This window comes from Daucus carota, chromosome 1, assembly GCF_001625215.2.
Source record: "Daucus carota subsp. sativus chromosome 1, DH1 v3.0, whole genome shotgun sequence".
Taxonomy (NCBI): domain Eukaryota; kingdom Viridiplantae; phylum Streptophyta; class Magnoliopsida; order Apiales; family Apiaceae; genus Daucus; species Daucus carota.
The window spans coordinates 3,198,277-3,225,375 of record NC_030381.2 but is presented as its reverse complement, the minus strand read 5'-3'; the positions used below and the strand labels follow the sequence as shown (position 1 = coordinate 3,225,375).

The following is a 27,099-nucleotide window of genomic DNA, read 5'->3' as shown; positions in this document are numbered from 1 at the left end:
TACTGGATGTTTATAATTCCTTTTCTGAATCCAAAACAAATTCTGTCTTTCACATGTTTATGATTTTTTAATCAAAAATAAATATTTCTTACCAACTTTAATTGTAGAATCATATAAATCATACCGTCACAAAATTATTTTTATCTAATATATTTTAAAATTATTAAGCCGGATATTTTAATCCAAAATAAATATTTCCAACCAGTTTTAATTGTAGTTACATATAAATTGCACCGTCACAAAATTATTTTTATCTAATATATTTTAAAATTAGTAAGCCAAACTTAAATCATATTATAATAATTCTAATATAAAAGACATTTATAAATATAATCTAATGGAAGTTGACGTCAAATATTCTACTCAATATATATTAAAATTTTATAGAAAAAATTTAATACTTTGGAATGATACATAAGAGAAAAGTTATGGCTTGATTACAATAGTTTATTTGAAGCCAATAATGACCGTGATAGTGTATTTTAACCCAATTTATTTTTAGGTATAAAATCACTCGTCGTGTAGGTTAAGGCGGCGGCTTTTCAGTTAGATTAGGGCATCGCCGCAACGATCAATGATAATCGTGTGTGTATGTATCTATTTGAGTGTAAAGTGCTGAATCGTTTCGTGATGCTATCTGTTTCGAAGTCCAAAAACAGGTATATATGTTGTGTTTTTAAGCCCTAGATTTCTCAATTCTGATTGTTTAATAGTTAATTTATCTAATTTGAAATACACTAATTATCAGATTTCTTCTTGCAGTAAACAATGAAGAAGACGCTCCAGAAAAACAAAACAATGATCTGCCTGATTGGGTAACATTCTGATACTTGTAATGAAAGGCTTGTTTAATGGACTAGCTAAATGCCATTTAATTGTGGTTTGTTTTGAACATATATGTGACAATTGGTAGTGGTCGGTTTTATGCTGATGATAGATCGTGTCCTTGATTGGAATTTTTTGTGGTCTGTTTTGAACATATACGTGGTCAGATTTATTGATGGGTTTTGAATGCTGGTAACTAACCCTATGATATATTGTGCCCTTGGTTGTGTTGGTTAGCTGTATCGGAATATTTTGTCATAACATAAGTGGGTAATTTGTGTTAGTTTCGAGCGCCCTTTTTCTTGTACTATAATATGGAAGGTAATTGAAAAACTAAACCACATTTCAATCTCTATCTATGAAAATACTTTCTCTTATTGGAGAGATGATAAAGGGAAGCCATAATCTCGAAATTGAACGATTAATGGTCATTAAGAATCCAGATATTGTTGATAAGATTTTATTGTATCTTGTTGGATTACATTTATGGCCTGTTTGGGAAATTGGATTTCATTTGAAATTTTGGATTTGATCAAATAATCTGTTTGGGAATGTGGATTTGGATTTCATTTGAAATCCAAACATTCAAATATTTGTATAAATTTGAGTGTTTGAAATGACAACTTAAATCTTGTCATTTGAAATGAAATGCATGTCTCCAAACGGCCTCTTATTTAAATTAAAACATCGAGGGAGGATCCATTTGAATCAGCGCTATCGTGCAATTGGGATCAATTATATATGTATGTTGTGCATTTACTTTTATAGGTTTCCATATGATATGAACTTTATTGTTGTGATATCTAAGAGCACATATATTAATATTTTAGTACTCTCATATCTGTCAATTTTTTAATTAATGCATAGAATATGTAATTCGTGAAATATTGAAATTCATTATGTCAGGTTGGCAAGGGAAAACAGTAGTTCTACTAAACCCGCCTCAAAGTGGACAACGAGAAATGCCAACATTCTCATTGCAGAATTCCCACTTTGCTTGATATTTGTCAGACAACAAAAATTATTTGTTACATGTACAAACTTCATACAGTATATGCAAAATCGTGACATTCAATCTTTATCTCTCTAACAAGCTTTATATGTCCAATGTACTCTTTGTATCCAGTGGTCATGCAGCTGATATGAGGCAAAAGAACCCAAAGGCTGGCAACCCATTTAATGAAATTGCACCTATTAAATGGGAGATAATTTGTGACCACTGCGAGGGATTCCTTGTGACTCGGCCAAATGTGTGCGAGAGAACATCAGAAGAGCACACAATTGCTGAAGGTAGATCTACTTCTTACTTAATTCATTAACATATAAATGATTTCTCTATAATTATGCATTGACCCAAATATATTAGTTTAACCTGTAGTTCTTGCGTCTTTTTTCCCATACCTGTATATCATTTTATTTCTAAAAAGACATGATAAGATTGTTGTTAGGAATTAATCATCATATTGGTTTTTGTTGTCCATCATTGATTAAATATTAAAAATTTGAGAATTTAACTTTAAAGGTGTTTTCTCTTAGCTTTTAATCTGAAAACACTTGCAATACCACTTGTACAAAAGATAACCAAGAAGGTAATGAAAATTAAACTGGCTTCTACAAAGAGAAAGATAAAAGGAACGAAGCAGCACATCGTGGAACTTTTGAAATCGCAAGAACCGAGTTAAAGGTGATAACCTTCTTCCATGCAGTTCTGCATATGTATTCTTTACAATATTGTCTTATACTTATTCCCATGTAAAATCAGGGCTCAAAAGACTTAAAATCGATGATGTTCAGCACATGCAAGTTACTTGAAGTAGTTTTTATATTTGTCTATTCATTTATTGAGCTAAACGATGTATATAATACGTGTTGGTTAACCCAAGATCGAGTCTGTACTTTGGTATGATTTTTCTTAGTTTACCAGTTTTCTGTAGGATTTGCTTAGGTGCCAAAGTTAATGTTTTCGTGAAGTTATTGGTGGAAGAACAGAGAACATAGTATTGATTAATGTACAAGAAATTTATAAATATATTAATTTAGAAACTGTGAATTGATAAATATATTAATTTAGAAAAATTAGGGAATTAATATAAAAATATTAAATTTTGGTATGTATGTAGAAGAATCAAACATTTTTATCCGCACCACTGAATTGGCGAGAACAATCTACTTCTATATATAATAAGCCAACCACGGGAAAAATATGCCTAAATAATACTTGTGAAATGACAAGTATACCCCAGTTATTTTTTAATTACATTTCTGCTAAGACCTATTAAAGGAGCTTAACGCTTCCACTTTTGTCTGAAAGAAACTGATACACACCGATGATGTTCTTTTCATCCTCGTCCCAATACACGGTCCCAATTATGCGATCACAGGCCGGGCATCTTCGTCGTGCTGTAGGGGTAATTTATAGCAAAAAATGTAGGAATTATATGCGAAGAACATTTGAGGTGTTTGACAGGGATAGAAGTAGAAGTATATTAGAGGTGGGAAGGGTTTTATGTGTTTTTTTACGGTAATGTAATCAGCTTATGTTAATTGTTATTGTGGAAATGTGATATATATATGTTATTTTGTGTATTCTGTTTACTGTGTTCTGTTCCTAGCCATAATTTTTTGGTCGTTAATTAGTTGTTGAAGTATATAATTTTGCTCTTATTTTAGTTATTTGGAATGGTGCATTCTGGAGATTCTAAGTTGTTGGCAAGTAATTTGTTATTATGACTTATAGTGCAAGGGATGATTTAGTTAAAAGTACTCCAATGATAAAGTTGCAACTATATCCGTGCTTGTGCCAGTTTATCTGAAGTAGTCTGATATGTACGGAATTGGATTCACTGTATATGATTCACTTCCTATATATGAACTATCCCACACTCTTGGTGTAGAAGGCATCGGCATTGTTATTATTATTAGGAGTCGTAAACAGGGATTGCATTCATCATATATTATACCCTAAATTGATAGAGCTGGGTGGAGTTTTGAAAGAAGGTGAGTCCTTAAATAGTGATATAATATGCGGTGCTTTACTTTCTGAGTTTCATAATCTTGTCAGGTAATATTATTCTTTAAGAAGCACCGTGATTAGGAAAGAACGTAAGATGTCAAATATGCCTCAGGTTCTTACGGGAAACACCTACAGACTACAGTTCTTGGATTAATCAACTTGATAGGATATTATACAATTCAAGAAGAAGATGGATGTCTAAAAATAAATTAGCTCATAAGTCAAACAATGTGGAAATGAGGAATGTTACAATTTATTTCATGCGCCATAATCAAAACTAATCTAATGTCCATATTTGATGTAAATATTTTTTTACAGGCGAAATTAAAGCATTGGAAGCAGCTATGAATGACATTAATAACTCATTTGGAAAAGGAGCTGTAACAAGATTAAACGTTTAGAATCTAAACTATTATTTGGTATAAGAATTGAATTTTTTTATTCAGTGTAGATATTATTTTTTTGCATCTCAATATACGTGTTAAAAAGTCAAAGTCGGTTAAAATGTAACCGGGACAGAGGGAATATTAAACTTTCTGTCGTAGTATATTGTATAGTTTGGTTGAAAGTTATTAGTTTGTGATATATCTTTACTTCTTTTTAAAGGTATGTTTTCGTACACACTTTGAGGTATTGTAAAACAAACTCAGTACAATCTTTTTCACGTGAAGATTATCTTGTTTAATATCCAGGATACGTATGGCTCTGAGATGGTGAAGGTATGCTTGTTATATAGTTATAATGTACTTGAAAATCTATTAAGTTTTCTAGTATTCAATTCACTGGTTTTCAAATTTCTTCTTGCAGTAAACAATGAAGATGATGCTCCAAAAAGATGGAAAACAGTAACTAAGGCTGGCTAATCTGCTACTTATCTGCTATTAAGAAGCTGCTGCTTGTCTACTTGGTTATTTCGTTGAAGATAAAGCAACGCGACATATCGGGAACTTTTGAAATTGCAAGAACTAAGTTAAAAGCTGGCAATGTAGATGATTTTTTTCCAAGTAGTTGAACCTACCAATGTATTCCTTACCATATTGTCTTATTCTTATTTCTATGTAACATCAATGCTCAAAAGACTTAAAATCTAAGTTACTCAAGTAGTTTTTATATTTGTCTGTTTATTTATTTACCTATATAATGTATATAATACGTTTGTGTGATGACAGAGGATCGATTCAGCACTTTGTAAAAAAAATTCATAGTTTACATGCTACTCACTTGACGTATATGTAATTAATATTATTTTTAAAGTTTTATACTAAAGAATGTCAAATCTTATATCTATATAAAGCAAAATCTCGGGCGTCTTACGTGGCGCTCTTTACGCTCTTGAATCAAAATCCCTGCTCTCTGCACTTTTGGCTATTTCTTTTATATTTTCTCTCAGCTTGCCTAGCGGTTATGTTCAGCCTGGGACTTGGACAGGCACTTCAGTTACCCGCTCCGTAACTGAGGTCTCTGTGCCTCCTCAGAGATTTACTTATAAATGGCCTTCTCTGGACAATCTTTTCACACCGGGGAAAGCCGATCGGCATGAATATGACGGATTCAGCTAGAGGGTCAAAGCGGGTATGTATGTTATTCTTGCTGATTTTCAGGGTTGATTTATGTTATATGATCATAGTCGTGGGCAGTTATCTCCTTCTGATTTATCCGGAGAGCATAGCAGCAGATTTTTATGTATGCGCAGTTCGTTGTCTTTATCAATTTCTATGTGTATTTGAATTGGTGTCTGTGTTTCATTAGGGTTTTGATGCTTAATTTATCGTGGATTTTGATTTTTTAATCGGTGATGATTAGGATGAAGTCTTAGATTTGACAGAGGCAAGGAAAGGTGAGGAAAATCCAGGCATCCAGCTGTATGCTCAAAAACAAACCTCCAGCGCAAGTGGAGACTGTTCTAAGTGACTGCTCCTCAGCAGCAGTTCACCAACCTAAGCGCAAGAGCCATCGTTACATTCCACAGGTGGTGATTATTTTTTTCAACTTATTTTAAGGGGACTTGTGTGTTCATGCCTTGCTAATAATAGTTGTCATTTGTTTCTTGTATTCACATATGAAATGTTTTTGCAGCTCAAGGTAATACGTAGTTGCAGCTTAGTCATTCCACATGCAATTTTATTTTACAAGCACTTGTGATTTATGATAGAAATCTTCTCATTTATTGTGTCATTTCTCGGACTTCAATCTTCTTTTCAGGGAGATCTTGTATGGGCAATCAGTTCAGACACGATTCATTCTCTCGTGGGACTCTCTGAACTTTTCTTTGTACTTCCGCTTATGAATTCAGGTAAGCTGAATTATTATTGCTTGATAGAATGAATTGATAAGCTTCTTTATCCTTGCTATATGCTATGGTAACTCTCTCCACATATGCACACAGCCATACACTTAACTAACTTCGTATCAGACTCTTTGAGGCATTTAATTTTTGCATCAACTAGCTACTATTGCTCTACCTGATCTTTTTCTGCTTGAAGTTGTTGGTTTTCTATAAGTTAAAAACTGTTAACTGAGTATCGAGGTGAATAATGAACTTCCTCCTTCGGGTTATTCTGCATTAGGTATATCTGATCCTTTGCGAGTGCCCTTGCAATTTTTTCCGGCATAGTAGCATTGTCTTTGTCTTTACTGCTACATATAGTAAGCTACTTGCCTGCTATATTATTTGGGCTTCACAGTTTGAGCTTGAAATGCTTGGAGGCACAAGTCACTTTCCCTAGAACAAGTCCTGTAAGTGGGCACAGTGTGAAACAGGAGTCAATGGAATTTTCAGAAATTACTTCTAAATATTATATATCTTTATGTATAATAAAGGATAAAACACAAGTTAATTATTAGAATACAATCTAATAAAGAATATTCAACCATTAAATGTATTAATAGCTAGCAAATTTGCAAGTAAGATTTTGGTGAGAAATGGCTCAATTCACCACTATGGTGCCAGCAAGTAGAAAGCCAGGTTATATTCGCACAACGTCCTTTATCTGAGGCCACCAAGTCTCTACCTCTTTATACTGCTTTTCCCAACTGATGTTTTTAAATAAGTTGTATAACTTTGTTGTTCATTCTATGACGATGTGCCTAAGTTTGTCTGCTTATATATTGTTAGTTCGTAATCGTAATAAATTGTGATTACACATAGATATAGACTATTCTTGTAGAGATAAAGTTTAATGTTTTAAAGAATATCTTTTTATTTATAAGATTGTTTTCAGTTCTAGGCCTGTGAGCTTTCAAGGATGTTCTTGCATTGGCGTCACTCGACAGGGCCAACAATTGAGCTGTTGAGAAACAAAAAAATAAAAGAGGCCTTCGAAGATGGTTTTAGGAGTTGCGTAAAGATTTTTATGGCCATTGATCCGAAATATATTGGGCAGACAAATTTGGCGAAGGGGTGGCCAAATGGATGAAAGAATTTTCTGTTATGGAGGCCGTTGTATTACTGAGAGAAATGCTCTGTGAAAGCGAGAGATAGAGCACACCTTTAAAATCCAAATACAAAAGATGATGTTTGCTCAGAGAAAACAGAGGATGTACTTCAACTACTTTAACTTAAAAATTTATGAAATGTTTTGGGACTTCTTTTAGTGTGAGCAGCCTTTGAGGCTTTGCAAATTGTAGGATAATGGTGGACAAAAATTGTCTTGTCTTGATTAAGATATTGTATAAGCTGCTATTCATTTGGTTCTCAACTTTTAGACAAATGTGTTATCTTTAATGTAAAAGTTTAAATTTGCAATTTTAAAGTTTTTTATTTTTTTTTCATTCCTTCTTTCACCAGCTTCACATACCTCGATCTTTGATAACCTTTTTTCTGGAGCCATTCAACATCAGCTTGGTAATCTTTTCAAATTACAGCAGCTTAATCTCGGCCACACTGGTATTCTACAAGGTGGCATATTTGGTTGGTTATTGAATTTATCTACTCTGGTACACCTCAGCTTGAATGGTATCAGTATTGCCAAAGCATATTTTCCATTGTTATTGCTGACATGAAAATGAAAGAATGAGAGTGTGATATAATACTTGGAAGAAAAGCAGAACAGATTCCTTTTCAGGAAACTTTCCCAACTTGCAAGCAGTTTGGGAACTTGTGATAAAAATGATAATATAACAACTAATATTGTTATTTAAGATTATAAACAAACAGCTTATTTGTTTTGATAATGTGCTCCCGAAAAATGTTTTTACTGACGGATATAGGAGTCTTAGTATGAGCTCCCAGTTTCCCATGCAAGTCAATATGAGAACTTTATATCTTCCAAAGTTAATTATGATGGTGATAAAAAGATGAATGATCTCATTTTGATGGTGATACAAAGATGAATGAGGTTTAAAGTTTAAACTGTGCACTTGAAATTTTCTTGAAAAAATAATACACGCTCAGCCCAAAAACTGGGGGAAAAAAATGAAAAACACGATTTTTTATAATTTAGAAATATATAACAGAGTCTCACCCTAATTTAGAAAACTTACAAACATGTTCAAGCTTTTCGACCATATGCCTCAAATATATCTCATTTTCGTTTCGGTTTTTGCATTTTTAGCCCCATATCAAATACATCTTTTGTCAGAAAGGGTTGGTTCAACTAGATTAAAAGCGGAGACTTGTATCCTTGGTCACAGGTTGGACTTAACTCCGAGGGAGCAGAATTTGTGATTATGCGAGGAAGTAAATTTTAGAACTATCGTTTTCAAAATATCAAAAATAAAATCTACCTATCTACATTACTTTTTTTTTGTATAAAAATCACCATTTTCAATTTCGGATATTGAAGGAAAGTTTCAAAACATCATTTTTCTATATATCAAAAATAAAAACTAACTTAATAAATATCAAATCAGAATTTGAAATTTCTTTTCGATTATTTTGATATGGAAAAAAACTTACTTTTTTTCCTCCAATTTTCTGAAATTTTTGGATGAAAAATATCAAAAATAAAAACTACTTTTTTTAGTTTCGGGTATATTAGAAGCAAGTTGTAGAACTATCATTTTCAGTATATCAAAAATTAAATCTACCTACCTTTTTCTGTATCAAAATTATTGGAAGAAAGTTTCGAATTATATTTTTAATTTTGTAAATATCAAAAATAAAAATTACCTTTTTCAGTTTCGGATATATTGGAGGAAAGTTTCAAAACTACTTTTTTCAATATATCAAAAATAAAAACTGCATACATTAATAAATATCAAATTAGAATTTAAAAATTCATTTCAAATATTTTGATATAGAAAAAGACTTACTTTTTTTTCCGAGACTATGATCATATTTTTTTCCGAGACTATAATACATATTTTAATATTAAAATTTAAATTTAAATTTTTTTTTTATAAATGGACTTATCATCATATATTTTAAAATAAATTTGCTTAAATATCAAAACTTTCAACATTTTTAAAATTTTTAAACTACGGAGAACTTGATCCATGATTTAGTGAAGAAAATCAGTATATATCGCCACGAAGCTTTTCACCATCATCTAATTCAAAATAAAAACAGTCAAACGTGTTTATGAACAATCACAATAACAGTCCATCACTTAAAAAAAGCCCATTCCGATTATTCAGATTAAACCCTAGCCCATCACTTAAAGAAAGCCCATTCAGATTATTCATAAGAAACCCTAGCCCATATGTTTTAGGTATAAAATCACCTGTAAACTCCTCCTCGTGCAGGTTAAGGCGGCGGCTTCCCAATTAGACTAGGGCACGCCGCGTCGATCGATAATAATCGTGTGTGTTTGAGTGTATTCATAATTCAGTGCTGAATCGCTGGATCGATGTTTCAAATTCGTTATGTTATCCGTTTCGAAGCCCAAAAACAGGTATATATTTCGTGTTTTTAAGCCCTAGATTTCTCAATTCCGATTGTTTGATAGCTAATTTATCTGATATGAAACTCGCTAATTTTGCTTTTTTTGTTTCAGTAAACAATGAAGAAGATGCTCCAGAAAAACAAAACTTTGTTCTATTGCTGCCTCTAGTGGGTAAAATTCTGACAATACAGGTACACTATAAGAATTATCATCTCGTTTAAGAAAAATAAGTTGAGTTTATGCCTCGCCAATATTTGTATGATACAATCTTATTGACTTTATGGTGAAACAATGTTATTACATAAAGGTCAGGATAGCAAAATTTTAAATTGCAGAATGTAATATGATATTAGTCACCACACACATAGAATGATGAGAATGTTGTTCTCCATGGTGAAGGTATGGAAGCGTCCCGTGGACGTGATGTTAATCTTATGGCCCCTGTTATCAGCTCAGATGTCAACCTCGGTAATACTAACACCGAGCTTTCCCTGGCCATCCTCCCTCCACAAGCACCAGGCGGAACTATTCCAAGGAAACGACGCAGGCCTTGTTACGGGTGGATTGATGATGAGGACGACATTGATGACATTGTGCACTTAAGAACTTCTCCTGGTGGGTAAAATTCTGATCTGTAATGAAAGCTTGTTTAATTGACTAGCTAAATCTCATATGATTGTAGTCTGTTTTGAACATATATGTGATAATTGGTAGATCGTGCCCTTGATTGTGTTGGTTAGCTGTATCGGAATATTTATGATTGATCGTGCACTTGATTGTGTTGGTTGGCTGTATCGGAATATTTTGTCACTGGATCAGGGTAATTTGTGATTAGTTTTGAACGACCTTTGGTAATTGTGGTCTGTTTTGAACATATCGTGATTGTGTTGGTTAGCTGTATTGGAATATTTTGTGTTAGTTTTGAGCACCCTTTTTCTTGTAGTATAATGTAGAAGTTAATTAGAAAAGGAAACTATTTTTTTGATTCTGTATGTCTATGGAAATACTTTAGCTTTCTATTGTTATAAGAGATCATTGCTTGGTGGATAGAGATAATAAAGAGAAACCAAACAGTCTTGAAAATTAACAATGGATGGGCATTAAGAATCCAGATATTGTGATACTATTTTGTGTTAGTTTTGAGCACCCTATTTCTCGTAGTATAATGTAGAAGTTAATTAGAAAAGTAAACTGCTTTTTGATTTCTGTATGTCTATGGAAAGCTTTCTATTGTTATTAGATACCATTGCTTGTTGGATAGAGATAATAAAGGGAAACCAAACAGTCTCGAAAATTAACAATGAATGGGCATTAAGAATCCAGATATTGTTGATACTATTGTGTTATATATTGTTGAATCACATTTATTTAATTCAAAACACTCTGAGAGGATGCATCCAAGCGGCACTATCTTGCAATTTGTGATTAATTATGTATGTAGCCTGTGCATTTACGTTTATAGGTTTCTGTATGAACTTTATTTATTGTGATATCTGAAAGGACATAAATTAGTATTGAAGTACTCTCATAATTGTTAATTTTTTAATTAATGCGTAGAATATGTAATTTATTATGTCAGGTCGGCAAGGAATAAAATTAATTTTACCAGAATTGGCACCAAGTGGACAAAGAGAAATGCCAACATTTCTCGAGATGGTATTCCTCACCTTTCGCTTGATTTTTGTATAACAAAAAAATTGGTTTTTATATGTACACTTCCTACAATATATGCAAAATTATGAAATTTCCGTCCTTATTTTTCTAAGATATATTATATGTCCACTGTGCCCTGTGTTCAGTGTTTGTGTTTATGCAGCTGACGAGGTAAAAGAACCTAGAGGCTGGCACCACCTCTAGGAATTTCCGACCTTGTTCCAAAGCACAAGGATGAGTTCCATCTTCCCTCAGCGAGCTCTATGTAGGTGTCTAGAATTTTGTGCTGAGCTCCTAGCCGACCCTGCCATAAAACAAACCCAATACAGTCTTATTCACGTAAAGATTGTTTTGTTTAATAATATCCGGGAGACGGATGGCTCATAAATGGTGAAGGTATGCTTATAATTAAGTTATAATGTACTTGAAATTTATTATATTTTCTAGTATGAAAGTTACTGATTTTCACATTCTTCTTTGCAGTAAACAAGGAAGATGATTTGCAGTAAACAATGAAGATGATGCTCCAAAATGATGAAAAACAATTATCTAAGGCCCGCTAATTTGCTAGTAACCATATTGTCTTATTCTTATTCCTATGTAAGATCAGGGCTCAAAAGACTTAAAATAGATGATGTTCAAGTAACCATTAAGTTACTTGAAGTATTTCTAGTATTTGTCTGTTTATTTATTGACCTGTATAATGTATATAATAAGCTTGTGTGTGTGTTAAAACAGGATTCTGCATTTTGGAACACTGGTTCATAATTGACCAATTTTCTTCCGGGTTATATAGCATTTGTTTAGGTGCCGAAGTTGGATGTTTTTGTGATCTTAGTGATGGAAGACATAAAACATTTTATTGTTAGATGAATGTACAAGCAAGTGATGATTAGTTAAATATATTAATTTTAAGGAAATAAAAAATATAGATGAAAATCTTAACGATGCTTGTTCAAAATATATAATTCATAATATAGAATATCTTAACGATGTTTGTAATAATCTGTATGATTGAATGTAATACCGATGAGAAAGCTAGAATGCGACATATGAATTTGTCACGAAACAAATTGATTAGAGTTTAAACAAACAAAATCAAATTGATTAGAGTTTAAACAAAAACAATTTCCTTTTTCGTCTAAAATCAATGTCAATAACTATATATATATATATACAGGGTCAGGTTCCACATAGAACCTCTTAATTTTATGACAATATTTAATTCCATGATTAATGTAAACTTTCCAAAATTATATAATTAATTCAATCATATAACTTATAGGCTTGTACTGCTGCAGAATATTTGTTAAAGATCTTCAATACAAATTACTACGTCATACTGCTGCGGAACATATATTAATATAATTAAAAATGATTTTACAAATTGTTGGAAAATACAAATTATGCATATACTACTGCGGAACATATATTAATATAATAGAAAATGATTTTATAATGCAATACATTTGTAGTAAAATGCAAATTACTATGCAGAACATATATTAACATAATAGAAAACAATTTTATAATGCAATATTTTTATAGAAAAATGCATATTACTACGTTATACTGCTGCGGAACATATATTAATACAGTAGAAAATTATTTTATAATGCAATATTTTTGTAGAAAAATACAAATACTTTTATAGCACGCAAATATTATACACTAATATGATTTAATAATTATACCAATACTACTGTAGAACATAGGAAGTATGATTTAATATGATGTTCGTAAGCTAAATGAGTAAGCCTATCCCTCCCTTCCTTTCTCTTCCTCTATCTCACAGGCATATTTCTGTACTCTTGTCTAATCAGTCCTGTAACAGGAAGATTCTGAGTGAAGTAATATTTTGCATTGGTTTTCGGATAAAGCGGCTTTTGAGAATGAGATTTTGTATCAGTTAAGTTGATAGTCTTCCACTAGAAGATTATGTATGGGTTTCTTTGCATAATAATTGGATTATTGCTTCATAGTTCGTACTACCTTGTTTCTTTCACAAATTTGATTATTTTACTCTGCATACTGTAATGTAAATGGTCATGTTTTGCTCTGTCAATTTTGTGTGGTATAAGTCTTTATAGATCATTAAGACTGTCTGTTCCGCATTCTATAGTAAGGTATTAATTATCGAACTGATACCCGACTTCCTAAATATTGAACTCTCAGGTGTCAGGGATACCATCATATCTCAGTAAATCAGTGTTTGTCGAGCACAAATTGTTCTTGCCGATGATTAGTTGCCCAAAAATACTGTAAGACATACTGTAAAAAGAATTCAAGAGGCCGATAACAGCAGCGGAGATAATAAAGGCAGTGATTCCCAGTTGCAAGGTCTGCAATTTTTTCTGTCTTCGAGTCTTTGGAATGTTGCTGTTATGGAATGCCCAAGGAAAATATAACTTCGGAATCAAGAAGTTTCGAAAGGTAACTTGGCAAATCAGCCCAACCAAAGCTGCTCAGAAGTACAACTTAGATACAAGTTGTTTTTTCAAATACGTGTGAGTCCTTGTATTGATATCTATAAGGCTAACGAGTGATGCCACTATGGATATGATCTTCTAGTGAAATTTGTATATACATTCATTTCTGCACGTATATTAATGTATCAACTATACCAAATATTTATCATTTAGTATTTTTATTCACGGCAATGTTGGTTTTAACCGATATTAAGAAAATGAAAGGCTTTTTAAATTGTTAAAAATGACCTTAGTTTATTATGATTTTGGTGTTGTGAATTAATCAACAAAACTATTAATCTAAGTAAATCTCACCAAATAATGTTGTAAAATTTTGTATTTGGCAATATCAAACTTTTCAAAAAAGAAAAGAACAAAGATATTTTAGCTAATTTGCTTGTTTACATATATCCATAAATTTTGTGGTATAGTACTGTTATTACATTGAGTGATCAAAAATGGGATAATAAAATTTTTATATTAATATATAATAATTAATATCTTATTAGAATCGCATATAAACTAAGAGCAACTCCAGCAGCTTCCCTATTTGGAGTCTTAAACCAAAATATGAGAAATATGGGAAAATAATCCACTCCAACAGTATCTTAGTGATTCCCTAAATCACTAAGGGGTCGTTTGGTTGGAGAGGGGGTATGGGGTTGGAATGAGGAATCAGGTTAAGCTGGTATGAGTTTGAGGTATCATATCTGATATTAGGTGTTTGGTTGAGTGGTGGAATGAATATGGTTGAATTATAATATTTATGAGTTATTAATTGTAATTAATTTAAAATATTATTAAATTAATATTTATATATATTTTTGATTCATTAATTTCATTTTGTATTAATAATCTACATGAAATGATAATAATAGTAATGAAAATAAAAGGAAAAGAGTTTGATTCCTGAAACCCATGTTTCATACCCACCTCTCCCCTTGGGTATGAAAATCTCATATCATGTGGGTTTGAGGAATAGGTTTGAGGGAAGAAAATTTTCAACCAAACACCAGGTATGGGTTTGGAATGAACAAAACCCATATCTGATACCAGGAAAGGGCGAACCAAACGACCCGTAAGATCCACTAACCATGCCTTATCTTTAGGTAACCTCTCTCCTCTCCTAAATCTTATTTTATAATAAATTTTGGATACAAACATGTTCTCTCTCTTCACCTATTGCAATAATGGTAACTTTTAATAATAAAATAGTATATAAGGAATATTGTTGGAGGTGAGAATAGCTATTATTATCATAAGTCACTAGCATCCAATATTTTATATTATATTTAAGGAATGAGCTAAGATGCTGCTGGAGCATCTCCAGCACATTACCTATATCATGTCCTAAGCTAAAAATTTGAGGAATATGGACAAAAATTCACTCCAGCAGAATCCTTATCATGTCCTAAGCTAAAAAATTTAAGGAATATGGACAAAAATTCACTCCAGCAAAATCCTTACTCATTCCCTAAAATTCATTCCAGCGGAATCCTTACTCATTTCCTAAATTTTAGCATCCACTTTTCATTCCTCATAAATAGGTAACCCCTAACTCATTCCTCATTTGCTTTTTAATGATTAAATATTCAACTTTCACTGTTTGGACACTCTTTCCCATATTTTTCTTATTATTTTTTTGTTAAAAGAATTTGAATTTAATACTATACTAATAATAGGGAACATAAATAGGGATCATTGTTGGAGCTATCAATCAATATAGGATCCCTGTTTTTAGAATTTGAATTGTTTATTACAGATTTAGGGAACCTAGTGGGACTATAATGGAGATGCTCTAATATAGTGAATCCCATCTAAACCAAATCTGATTAGAATCACATGAAAACTAATATCAAATATAATATAACCACATTTGATTAGAATTCGAAAATCGATTTAATTTGATAAAAAAAATATGTGAATCGGAAATTTAACCCAAATAAAATTGAAATACTAGATTTTTGATAATCTGTAATCAATTATATGCAAATAAATATTTACCCGAATTAGATTATGATTCGAAGTACATGATATTCGGGTATTTTCTATTTAAAAATTATAATTGAATACGTAAAATTTTTTTCTATGTTATTCTTTAACCTGATTTGATATTATTCAACCTGCTACCAAAATCATCTTAAGTGGCTTGGATCAATCTTATTATATATAATAAATTTGGAAATAATTTTTGTAAATTATTAAGACTAGTTAAAATGCGTATAATTTAACCATAATTTGTGGATATTGACTCATGTGATATTTCTGTTTGTGATGGGGGTGTTAAACTGCGGTGAGTACTATTTTTTGACAAAAAATATTCGCGACTCTTTATATTTCATAAAAAGTATAAAAAATATATATAATTATTATGTGTAAATTTATAAAAATATGCTATAAACCTTGATATAAGAGGATAAAAATTCCATGTTATTGATTTAATAAAGACATTTTGTTTGGAAAAATACTATATACCTCAAAATTCGTCCTCAATTTTTTTTTCTCAAACCACATGACGGATTTTAAATGAGTGATTTATATGCACATATATTATTATATATGTAATCAATTACACATTATCTAATAGATTTGAGAAAAAATATAGGAACAAATTTTGGACACTTAACGCTAAGCTAACAATGACATATTTGTTCTCAATTCTCATTATTTTATCCTAGCCTTTCTACTGTATCCACCGACACATTGTACAAAGAGAGTTGGTCCCTGGCATGCGTATGCCAGGAAGCTTTAAAAACACACTGGTTTATGACCGTTCGATGAATATTCAGAAGCCATGACAATATTTTTTAAGCATGGGATAGGTTATGTCCAGCGTTTTTTAATCGTGGGACAGGATCATTTTTCCTGTCCAGCAATTAAAAAGCGTTGAGCGTCATTTTTCTTGCGCCGGACATATTAAACTTTTGTTATAATCCTGATCGTTACATATTCATCCAACGGCCAAAAAGCTCTATGTTACATAAATGGTCCTATCCTAACTTATTATATACTTATATATAATAAGCATAAGGTAGATAATTTGGTCGCATGGTCATGTTGTCCAAAATCTTATCATCCGTTAGATCGTATATTGAACAAATAAGCACCGTTAGATTAGAATAAAATTAATTTCTAATTCTATAAGGCAACTGATATCTACTGGATGTTTATAATTCCTTTTCTGAATCCAAAACAAATTCTGTCTTTCACATGTTTATGATTTTTTAATCAAAAATAAATATTTCTTACCAACTTTAATTGTAGAATCATATAAATCATACCGTCACAAAATTATTTTTATCTAATATATTTTAAAATTATTAAGCCGGATATTTTAATCCAAAATAAATATTTCCAACCAGTTTTAATTGTAGTTACATATAAATTGCACCGTCACAAAATTATTTTTATCTAATATATTTTAAAATTAGTAAGCCAAACTTAAATCATATTATAATAATTCTAATATAAAAGACATTTATAAATATAATCTAATGGAAGTTGACGTCAAATATTCTACTCAATATATATTAAAATTTTATAGAAAAAATTTAATACTTTGGAATGATACATAAGAGAAAAGTTATGGCTTGATTACAATAGTTTATTTGAAGCCAATAATGACCGTGATAGTGTATTTTAACCCAATTTATTTTTAGGTATAAAATCACTCGTCGTGTAGGTTAAGGCGGCGGCTTTTCAGTTAGATTAGGGCATCGCCGCAACGATCAATGATAATCGTGTGTGTATGTATCTATTTGAGTGTAAAGTGCTGAATCGTTTCGTGATGCTATCTGTTTCGAAGTCCAAAAACAGGTATATATGTTGTGTTTTTAAGCCCTAGATTTCTCAATTCTGATTGTTTAATAGTTAATTTATCTAATTTGAAATACACTAATTATCAGATTTCTTCTTGCAGTAAACAATGAAGAAGACGCTCCAGAAAAACAAAACAATGATCTGCCTGATTGGGTAACATTCTGATACTTGTAATGAAAGGCTTGTTTAATGGACTAGCTAAATGCCATTTAATTGTGGTTTGTTTTGAACATATATGTGACAATTGGTAGTGGTCGGTTTTATGCTGATGATAGATCGTGTCCTTGATTGGAATTTTTTGTGGTCTGTTTTGAACATATACGTGGTCAGATTTATTGATGGGTTTTGAATGCTGGTAACTAACCCTATGATATATTGTGCCCTTGGTTGTGTTGGTTAGCTGTATCGGAATATTTTGTCATAACATAAGTGGGTAATTTGTGTTAGTTTCGAGCGCCCTTTTTCTTGTACTATAATATGGAAGGTAATTGAAAAACTAAACCACATTTCAATCTCTATCTATGAAAATACTTTCTCTTATTGGAGAGATGATAAAGGGAAGCCATAATCTCGAAATTGAACGATTAATGGTCATTAAGAATCCAGATATTGTTGATAAGATTTTATTGTATCTTGTTGGATTACATTTATGGCCTGTTTGGGAAATTGGATTTCATTTGAAATTTTGGATTTGATCAAATAATCTGTTTGGGAATGTGGATTTGGATTTCATTTGAAATCCAAACATTCAAATATTTGTATAAATTTGAGTGTTTGAAATGACAACTTAAATCTTGTCATTTGAAATGAAATGCATGTCTCCAAACGGCCTCTTATTTAAATTAAAACATCGAGGGAGGATCCATTTGAATCAGCGCTATCGTGCAATTGGGATCAATTATATATGTATGTTGTGCATTTACTTTTATAGGTTTCCATATGATATGAACTTTATTGTTGTGATATCTAAGAGCACATATATTAATATTTTAGTACTCTCATATCTGTCAATTTTTTAATTAATGCATAGAATATGTAATTCGTGAAATATTGAAATTCATTATGTCAGGTTGGCAAGGGAAAACAGTAGTTCTACTAAACCCGCCTCAAAGTGGACAACGAGAAATGCCAACATTCTCATTGCAGAATTCCCACTTTGCTTGATATTTGTCAGACAACAAAAATTATTTGTTACATGTACAAACTTCATACAGTATATGCAAAATCGTGACATTCAATCTTTATCTCTCTAACAAGCTTTATATGTCCAATGTACTCTTTGTATCCAGTGGTCATGCAGCTGATATGAGGCAAAAGAACCCAAAGGCTGGCAACCCATTTAATGAAATTGCACCTATTAAATGGGAGATAATTTGTGACCACTGCGAGGGATTCCTTGTGACTCGGCCAAATGTGTGCGAGAGAACATCAGAAGAGCACACAATTGCTGAAGGTAGATCTACTTCTTACTTAATTCATTAACATATAAATGATTTCTCTATAATTATGCATTGACCCAAATATATTAGTTTAACCTGTAGTTCTTGCGTCTTTTTTCCCATACCTGTATATCATTTTATTTCTAAAAAGACATGATAAGATTGTTGTTAGGAATTAATCATCATATTGGTTTTTGTTGTCCATCATTGATTAAATATTAAAAATGTGAGAATTTAACTTTAAAGGTGTTTTCTCTTAGCTTTTAATCTGAAAACACTTGCAATACCACTTGTACAAAAGATAACCAAGAAGGTAATGAAAATTAAACTGGCTTCTACAAAGAGAAAGATAAAAGGAACGAAGCAGCACATCGTGGAACTTTTGAAATCGCAAGAACCGAGTGAAAAGTGATAACCTTCTTCCATGCAGTTCTGCATATGTATTCTTTACAATATTGTCTTATACTTATTCCCATGTAAAATCAGGGCTCAAAAGACTTAAAATCGATGATGTTCAGCACATGCAAGTTACTTGAAGTAGTTTTTATATTTGTCTATTCATTTATTGAGCTAAACGATGTATATAATACGTGTTGGTTAACCCAAGATCGAGTCTGTACTTTGGAATGATTTTTCTTAGTTTACCAGTTTTCTGTAGGATTTGCTTAGGTGCCAAAGTTAATGTTTTCGTGAAGTTATTGGTGGAAGAACAGAGAACATAGTATTGATTAATGTACAAGAAATTTATAAATATATTAATTTAGAAACTGTGAATTGATAAATATATTAATTTAGAAAAATTAGGGAATTAATATAAAAATATTAAATTTTGGTATGTATGTAGAAGAATCAAACATTTTTATCCGCACCACTGAATTGGCGAGAACAATCTACTTCTATATATAATAAGCCAACCACGGGAAAAATATGCCTAAATAATACTTGTGAAATGACAAGTATACCCCAGTTATTTTTTAATTACATTTCTGCTAAGACCTATTAAAGGAGCTTAACGCTTCCACTTTTGTCTGAAAGAAACTGATACACACCGATGATGTTCTTTTCATCCTCGTCCCAATACACGGTCCCAATTATGCGATCACAGGCCGGGCATCTTCGTCGTGCTGTAGGGGTAATTTATAGCAAAAAATGTAGGAATTATATGCGAAGAACATTTGAGGTGTTTGACAGGGATAGAAGTAGAAGTATATTAGAGGTGGGAAGGGTTTTATGTGTTTTTTTACGGTAATGTAATCAGCTTATGTTAATTGTTATTGTGGAAATGTGATATATATATGTTATTTTGTGTATTCTGTTTACTGTGTTCTGTTCCTAGCCATAATTTTTTGGTCGTTAATTAGTTGTTGAAGTATATAATTTTGCTCTTATTTTAGTTATTTGGAATGGTGCATTCTGGAGATTCTAAGTTGTTGGCAAGTAATTTGTTATTATGACTTATAGTGCAAGGGATGATTTAGTTAAAAGTACTCCAATGATAAAGTTGCAACTATATCCGTGCTTGTGCCAGTTTATCTGAAGTAGTCTGATATGTACGGAATTGGATTCACTGTATATGATTCACTTCCTATATATGAACTATCCCACACTCTTGGTGTAGAAGGCATCGGCATTGTTATTATTATTAGGAGTCGTAAACAGGGATTGCATTCATCATATATTATACCCTAAATTGATAGAGCTGGGTGGAGTTTTGAAAGAAGGTGAGTCCTTAAATAGTGATATAATATGCGGTGCTTTACTTTCTGAGTTTCATAATCTTGTCAGGTAATATTATTCTTTAAGAAGCACCGTGATTAGGAAAGAACGTAAGATGTCAAATATGCCTCAGGTTCTTACGGGAAACACCTACAGACTACAGTTCTTGGATTAATCAACTTGATAGGATATTATACAATTCAAGAAGAAGATGGATGTCTAAAAATAAATTAGCTCATAAGTCAAACAATGTGGAAATGAGGAATGTTACAATTTATTTCATGCGCCATAATCAAAACTAATCTAATGTCCATATTTGATGTAAATATTTTTTTACAGGCGAAATTAAAGCATTGGAAGCAGCTATGAATGACATTAATAACTCATTTGGAAAAGGAGCTGTAACAAGATTAAACGTTTAGAATCTAAACTATTATTTGGTATAAGAATTGAATTTTTTTATTCAGTGTAGATATTATTTTTTTGCATCTCAATATACGTGTTAAAAAGTCAAAGTCGGTTAAAATGTAACCGGGACAGAGGGAATATTAAACTTTCTGTCGTAGTATATTGTATAGTTTGGTTGAAAGTTATTAGTTTGTGATATATCTTTACTTCTTTTTAAAGGTATGTTTTCGTACACACTTTGAGGTATTGTAAAACAAACTCAGTACAATCTTTTTCACGTGAAGATTATCTTGTTTAATATCCAGGATACGTATGGCTCTGAGATGGTGAAGGTATGCTTGTTATATAGTTATAATGTACTTGAAAATCTATTAAGTTTTCTAGTATTCAATTCACTGGTTTTCAAATTTCTTCTTGCAGTAAACAATGAAGATGATGCTCCAAAAAGATGGAAAACAGTAACTAAGGCTGGCTAATCTGCTACTTATCTGCTATTAAGAAGCTGCTGCTTGTCTACTTGGTTATTTCGTTGAAGATAAAGCAACGCGACATATCGGGAACTTTTGAAATTGCAAGAACTAAGTTAAAAGCTGGCAATGTAGATGATTTTTTTCCAAGTAGTTGAACCTACCAATGTATTCCTTACCATATTGTCTTATTCTTATTTCTATGTAACATCAATGCTCAAAAGACTTAAAATCTAAGTTACTCAAGTAGTTTTTATATTTGTCTGTTTATTTATTTACCTATATAATGTATATAATACGTTTGTGTGATGACAGAGGATCGATTCAGCACTTTGTAAAAAAAATTCATAGTTTACATGCTACTCACTTGACGTATATGTAATTAATATTATTTTTAAAGTTTTATACTAAAGAATGTCAAATCTTATATCTATATAAAGCAAAATCTCGGGCGTCTTACGTGGCGCTCTTTACGCTCTTGAATCAAAATCCCTGCTCTCTGCACTTTTGGCTATTTCTTTTATATTTTCTCTCAGCTTGCCTAGCGGTTATGTTCAGCCTGGGACTTGGACAGGCACTTCAGTTACCCGCTCCGTAACTGAGGTCTCTGTGCCTCCTCAGAGATTTACTTATAAATGGCCTTCTCTGGACAATCTTTTCACACCGGGGAAAGCCGATCGGCATGAATATGACGGATTCAGCTAGAGGGTCAAAGCGGGTATGTATGTTATTCTTGCTGATTTTCAGGGTTGATTTATGTTATATGATCATAGTCGTGGGCAGTTATCTCCTTCTGATTTATCCGGAGAGCATAGCAGCAGATTTTTATGTATGCGCAGTTCGTTGTCTTTATCAATTTCTATGTGTATTTGAATTGGTGTCTGTGTTTCATTAGGGTTTTGATGCTTAATTTATCGTGGATTTTGATTTTTTAATCGGTGATGATTAGGATAAAGTCTTAGATTTGACAGAGGCAAGGAAAGGTGAGGAAAATCCAGGCATCCAGCTGTATGCTCAAAAACAAACCTCCAGCGCAAGTGGAGACTGTTCTAAGTGACTGCTCCTCAGCAGCAGTTCACCAACCTAAGCGCAAGAGCCATCGTTACATTCCACAGGTGGTGATTATTTTTTTCAACTTATTTTAAGGGGACTTGTGTGTTCATGCCTTGCTAATAATAGTTGTCATTTGTTTCTTGTATTCACATATGAAATGTTTTTGCAGCTCAAGGTAATACGTAGTTGCAGCTTAGTCATTCCACATGCAATTTTATTTTACAAGCACTTGTGATTTATGATAGAAATCTTCTCATTTATTGTGTCATTTCTCGGACTTCAATCTTCTTTTCAGGGAGATCTTGTATGGGCAATCAGTTCAGACACGATTCATTCTCTCGTGGGACTCTCTGAACTTTTCTTTGTACTTCCGCTTATGAATTCAGGTAAGCTGAATTATTATTGCTTGATAGAATGAATTGATAAGCTTCTTTATCCTTGCTATATGCTATGGTAACTCTCTCCACATATGCACACAGCCACACACTTAACTAACTTCGTATCAGACTCTTTGAGGCATTTAATTTTTGCATCAACTAGCTACTATTGCTCTACCTGATCTTTTTCTGCTTGAAGTTGTTGGTTTTCTATAAGTTAAAAACTGTTAACTGAGTATCGAGGTGAATAATGAACTTCCTCCTTCGGGTTATTCTGCATTAGGTATATCTGATCCTTTGCGAGTGCCCTTGCAATTTTTTCCGGCATAGTAGCATTGTCTTTGTCTTTACTGCTACATATAGTAAGCTACTTGCCTGCTATATTATTTGGGCTTCACAGTTTGAGCTTGAAATGCTTGGAGGCACAAGTCACTTTCCCTAGAACAAGTCCTGTAAGTGGGCACAGTGTGAAACAGGAGTCAATGGAATTTTCAGAAATTACTTCTAAATATTATATATCTTTATGTATAATAAAGGATAAAACACAAGTTAATTATTAGAATACAATCTAATAAAGAATATTCAACCATTAAATGTATTAATAGCTAGCAAATTTGCAAGTAAGATTTTGGTGAGAAATGGCTCAATTCACCACTATGGTGCCAGCAAGTAGAAAGCCAGGTTATATTCGCACAACGTCCTTTATCTGAGGCCACCAAGTCTCTACCTCTTTATACTGCTTTTCCCAACTGATGTTTTTAAATAAGTTGTATAACTTTGTTGTTCATTCTATGACGATGTGCCTAAGTTTGTCTGCTTATATATTGTTAGTTCGTAATCGTAATAAATTGTGATTACACATAGATATAGACTATTCTTGTAGAGATAAAGTTTAATGTTTTAAAGAATATCTTTTTATTTATAAGATTGTTTTCAGTTCTAGGCCTGTGAGCTTTCAAGGATGTTCTTGCATTGGCGTCACTCGACAGGGCCAACAATTGAGCTGTTGAGAAACAAAAAAATAAAAGAGGCCTTCGAAGATGGTTTTAGGAGTTGCGTAAAGATTTTTATGGCCATTGATCCGAAATATATTGGGCAGACAAATTTGGCGAAGGGGTGGCCAAATGGATGAAAGAATTTTCTGTTATGGAGGCCGTTGTATTACTGAGAGAAATGCTCTGTGAAAGCGAGAGATAGAGCACACCTTCAAAATCCAAATACAAAAGATGATGTTTGCTCAGAGAAAACAGAGGATGTACTTCAACTACTTTAACTTAAAAATTTATGAAATGTTTTGGGACTTCTTTTAGTGTGAGCAGCCTTTGAGGCTTTGCAAATTGTAGGATAATGGTGGACAAAAATTGTCTTGTCTTGATTAAGATATTGTATAAGCTGCTATTCATTTGGTTCTCAACTTTTAGACAAATGTGTTATCTTTAATGTAAAAGTTTAAATTTGCAATTTTAAAGTTTTTTATTTTTTTTCATTCCTTCTTTCACCAGCTTCACATACCTCGATCTTTGATAACCTTTTTTCTGGAGCCATTCAACATCAGCTTGGTAATCTTTTCAAATTACAGCAGCTTAATCTCGGCCACACTGGTATTCTACAAGGTGGCATATTTGGTTGGTTATTGAATTTATCTACTCTGGTACACCTCAGCTTAATTGGTATCAGTATTGCCAAAGCATATTTTCCATTGTTATTGCTGACATGAAAATGAAAGAATGAGAGTGTGATATAATACTTGGAAGAAAAGCAGAACAGATTCCTTTTCAGGAAACTTTCCCAACTTGCAAGCAGTTTGGGAACTTGTGATAAAAATGAACAACTAATATTGTTATTTAAGATTATAAACAAACAGCTTATTTGTTTTGATAATGTGCATGCTCTCGAAAAATGTTTTTACTTCACGCCGTCTTCACACCTAGTTTTACAAATGTAAAAGAATATAGGAGTCTTAATATGAGCTCCCACTTTCCCATGCAAGTCAATATGAGAACTTTATATCTTCCAAAGTTAATTAGGACGGTGATAAAAAGATGAATGATCTCATTTTGATGGTGATACAAAGATGAATGAGGTTTAAAGTTTAAACTGTGTCCTTGAAAATTTTCTTCAAAAAATAATACACGCTCAGCCCAAAAACTTGGGGGGGGGGGGGGGGGGGGCTGAAAAACACGATTTTTTATAATTTAGAAATATATAAAAGAGTCTCACAACATGTTCAAGCTTTTCGACCATATGCCTCAAATATATCTCATTTTCGTTTTGGTTTTTGCATTTTTAGCCCCATATCAAATACATCTTTTGCCAGAAAAGTTGGTTCAACTAGGTTAAAAGCGGAGGCTTGTATCCTTGGTCACAGGTTGGACTCAACTCCCAGGGAGCAGATTATGCCTCTTGGACCATAAATAATATATTACGCGAGGAAGTAAATTTTAGAACTCTTTTTCAAAATATCAAAAATAAAATCTACCTATCTACATTACTTTTTTTTGTATAAAAATCACCATTTTCAATTTCGGATATTGAAGGAAAGTTTCAAAACCTCATTTTTCTATATATCAAAAATAAAAACTAACTAACTTAATAAATATCAAATCAGAATTTGAAATTTCTTTTCAATTATTTTGATATCGAATAAAACTTACTTTTTTTCCTCCAATTTTCTGAAATTTTTGGATGAAAAATATCAAAAATAAAAACTACCTTTTTTAGTTTCGGGTATATTAGAAGCAGCCTGAAAAACACGATTTTTTATAATTTAGAAATATATAAAAGAGTCTCACAACATGTTCAAGCTTTTCGACCATATGCCTCAAATATATCTCATTTTCGTTTTGGTTTTTGCATTTTTAGCCCCATATCAAATACATCTTTTGCCAGAAAAGTTGGTTCAACTAGGTTAAAAGCGGAGGCTTGTATCCTTGGTCACAGGTTGGACTCAACTCCGAGGGAGCAGATTATGCCTCTTGGACCATAAATAATATATTACGCGAGGAAGTAAATTTTAGAACTCTTTTTCAAAATATCAAAAATAAAATCTACCTATCTACATTACTTTTTTTTGTATAAAAATCACCATTTTCAATTTCGGATATTGAAGGAAAGTTTCAAAACCTCATTTTTCTATATATCAAAAATAAAAACTAACTAACTTAATAAATATCAAATCAGAATTTGAAATTTCTTTTCAATTATTTTGATATCGAATAAAACTTACTTTTTTTCCTCCAATTTTCTGAAATTTTTGGATGAAAAATATCAAAAATAAAAACTACCTTTTTTAGTTTCGGGTATATTAGAAGTAGCCTGAAAAACACGATTTTTTTATAATTTAGAAATATATAAAAGAGTCTCACAACATGTTCAAGCTTTTCGACCATATGCCTCAAATATATTTCATTTTCGTTTTGGTTTTTGCATTTTTAGCCCCATATCAAATACATCTTTTGCCAGAAAAGTTGGTTCAACTAGGTTAAAAGCGGAGGCTTGTATCCTTGGTCACAGGTTGGACTCAACTCCGAGGGAGCAGATTATGCCTCTTGGACCATAAATAATATATTACGCGAGGAAGTAAATTTTAGAACTCTTTTTCAAAATATCAAAAATAAAATCTACCTATCTACATTACTTTTTTTTTATATAAAAATCACCATTTTCAATTTCGGATATTGAAGGAAAGTTTCAAAACCTCATTTTTCTATATATCAAAAATAAAAACTAACTAACTTAATAAATATCAAATCAGAATTTGAAATTTCTTTTCAATTATTTTGATATCGAATAAAACTTACTTTTTTTCCTCCAATTTTCTGAAATTTTTGGATGAAAAATATCAAAAATAAAAACTACCTTTTTTAGTTTCGGGTATATTAGAAGCAAGTTTTAGAACTATCATTTTCAGTATATCAAAAATAAAATCTACCTACCTTTTTCTGTATCAAAATTATTGAAATAAAGTATAGAATTATATTTTTAATTTTGAAAATATCAAAAATAAAAATTACCTTTTTTCAGTTTCGGATATATT

The 27,099-nt window shown here is 31.8% G+C and overlaps 1 protein-coding gene and 2 long non-coding RNA genes across 11 annotated transcripts; all 3 read left to right on the top strand.

The window, feature by feature from the left end:
- Positions 1–520: 520 nt before the first annotated feature.
- LOC108194701 (uncharacterized) lies at positions 521–7,609 on the top strand. 4 transcript variants are annotated; one of them, XR_010290323.1, is made up of 9 exons: positions 521–659; positions 763–815; positions 1,732–1,831; positions 1,952–2,115; positions 4,445–4,557; positions 4,646–5,410; positions 5,642–5,807; positions 6,041–6,131; positions 7,060–7,609. It is a non-coding gene; the product is annotated as an uncharacterized LOC108194701 (long non-coding RNA). The 4 variants fall into 4 exon arrangements; XR_010290330.1 differs by having other exon boundaries at positions 1,732–1,859; positions 7,066–7,609; XR_010290315.1 differs by having other exon boundaries at positions 1,732–1,859.
- A 1,884-nt stretch (positions 7,610–9,493) lies between these two features.
- LOC108199069 (uncharacterized) lies at positions 9,494–12,091 on the top strand. 2 transcript variants are annotated; one of them, XM_064090372.1, is made up of 6 exons: positions 9,494–9,672; positions 9,775–9,854; positions 10,063–10,278; positions 11,243–11,319; positions 11,480–11,712; positions 11,800–12,091. In XM_064090372.1, exons 3-5 carry the CDS (start codon positions 10,065–10,067, stop codon positions 11,489–11,491), a joined length of 303 nt encoding a protein of 100 aa, XP_063946442.1. In that variant the 5' UTR covers positions 9,494–9,672; positions 9,775–9,854; positions 10,063–10,064; the 3' UTR covers positions 11,492–11,712; positions 11,800–12,091. The 2 variants fall into 2 exon arrangements, 1 of the variants encoding a protein (XP_063946442.1); XR_010290311.1 differs by having other exon boundaries at positions 9,496–9,672; positions 11,463–11,712; positions 11,800–12,089.
- A 5,360-nt stretch (positions 12,092–17,451) lies between these two features.
- LOC135151613 (uncharacterized) lies at positions 17,452–24,549 on the top strand. Of its 5 annotated transcripts, none has more exons than XR_010290303.1 (8): positions 17,452–17,600; positions 17,704–17,756; positions 18,673–18,772; positions 18,893–21,498; positions 21,587–22,351; positions 22,583–22,748; positions 22,982–23,072; positions 24,001–24,549. It is a non-coding gene; the product is annotated as an uncharacterized LOC135151613 (long non-coding RNA). The 5 variants fall into 5 exon arrangements; XR_010290305.1 differs by having other exon boundaries at positions 18,673–18,800; positions 24,007–24,549; XR_010290302.1 differs by having other exon boundaries at positions 18,673–18,800.
- The last annotated feature ends 2,550 nt before the right edge of the window (positions 24,550–27,099 follow it).

Excerpts from the sequence above, each read along its gene's own strand:
- LOC108199069 (XM_064090372.1), top strand. The coding sequence starts at position 10,065 with ATGGAAGCGTCCCGTGGACGTGATGTTAATCTTATGGCCCCTGTTATC. Across the intron at positions 10,279-11,242 it reads GCACTTAAGAACTTCTCCTG|GTCGGCAAGGAATAAAATTA; the intron begins GTGGGTAAAATT and ends TTATTATGTCAG.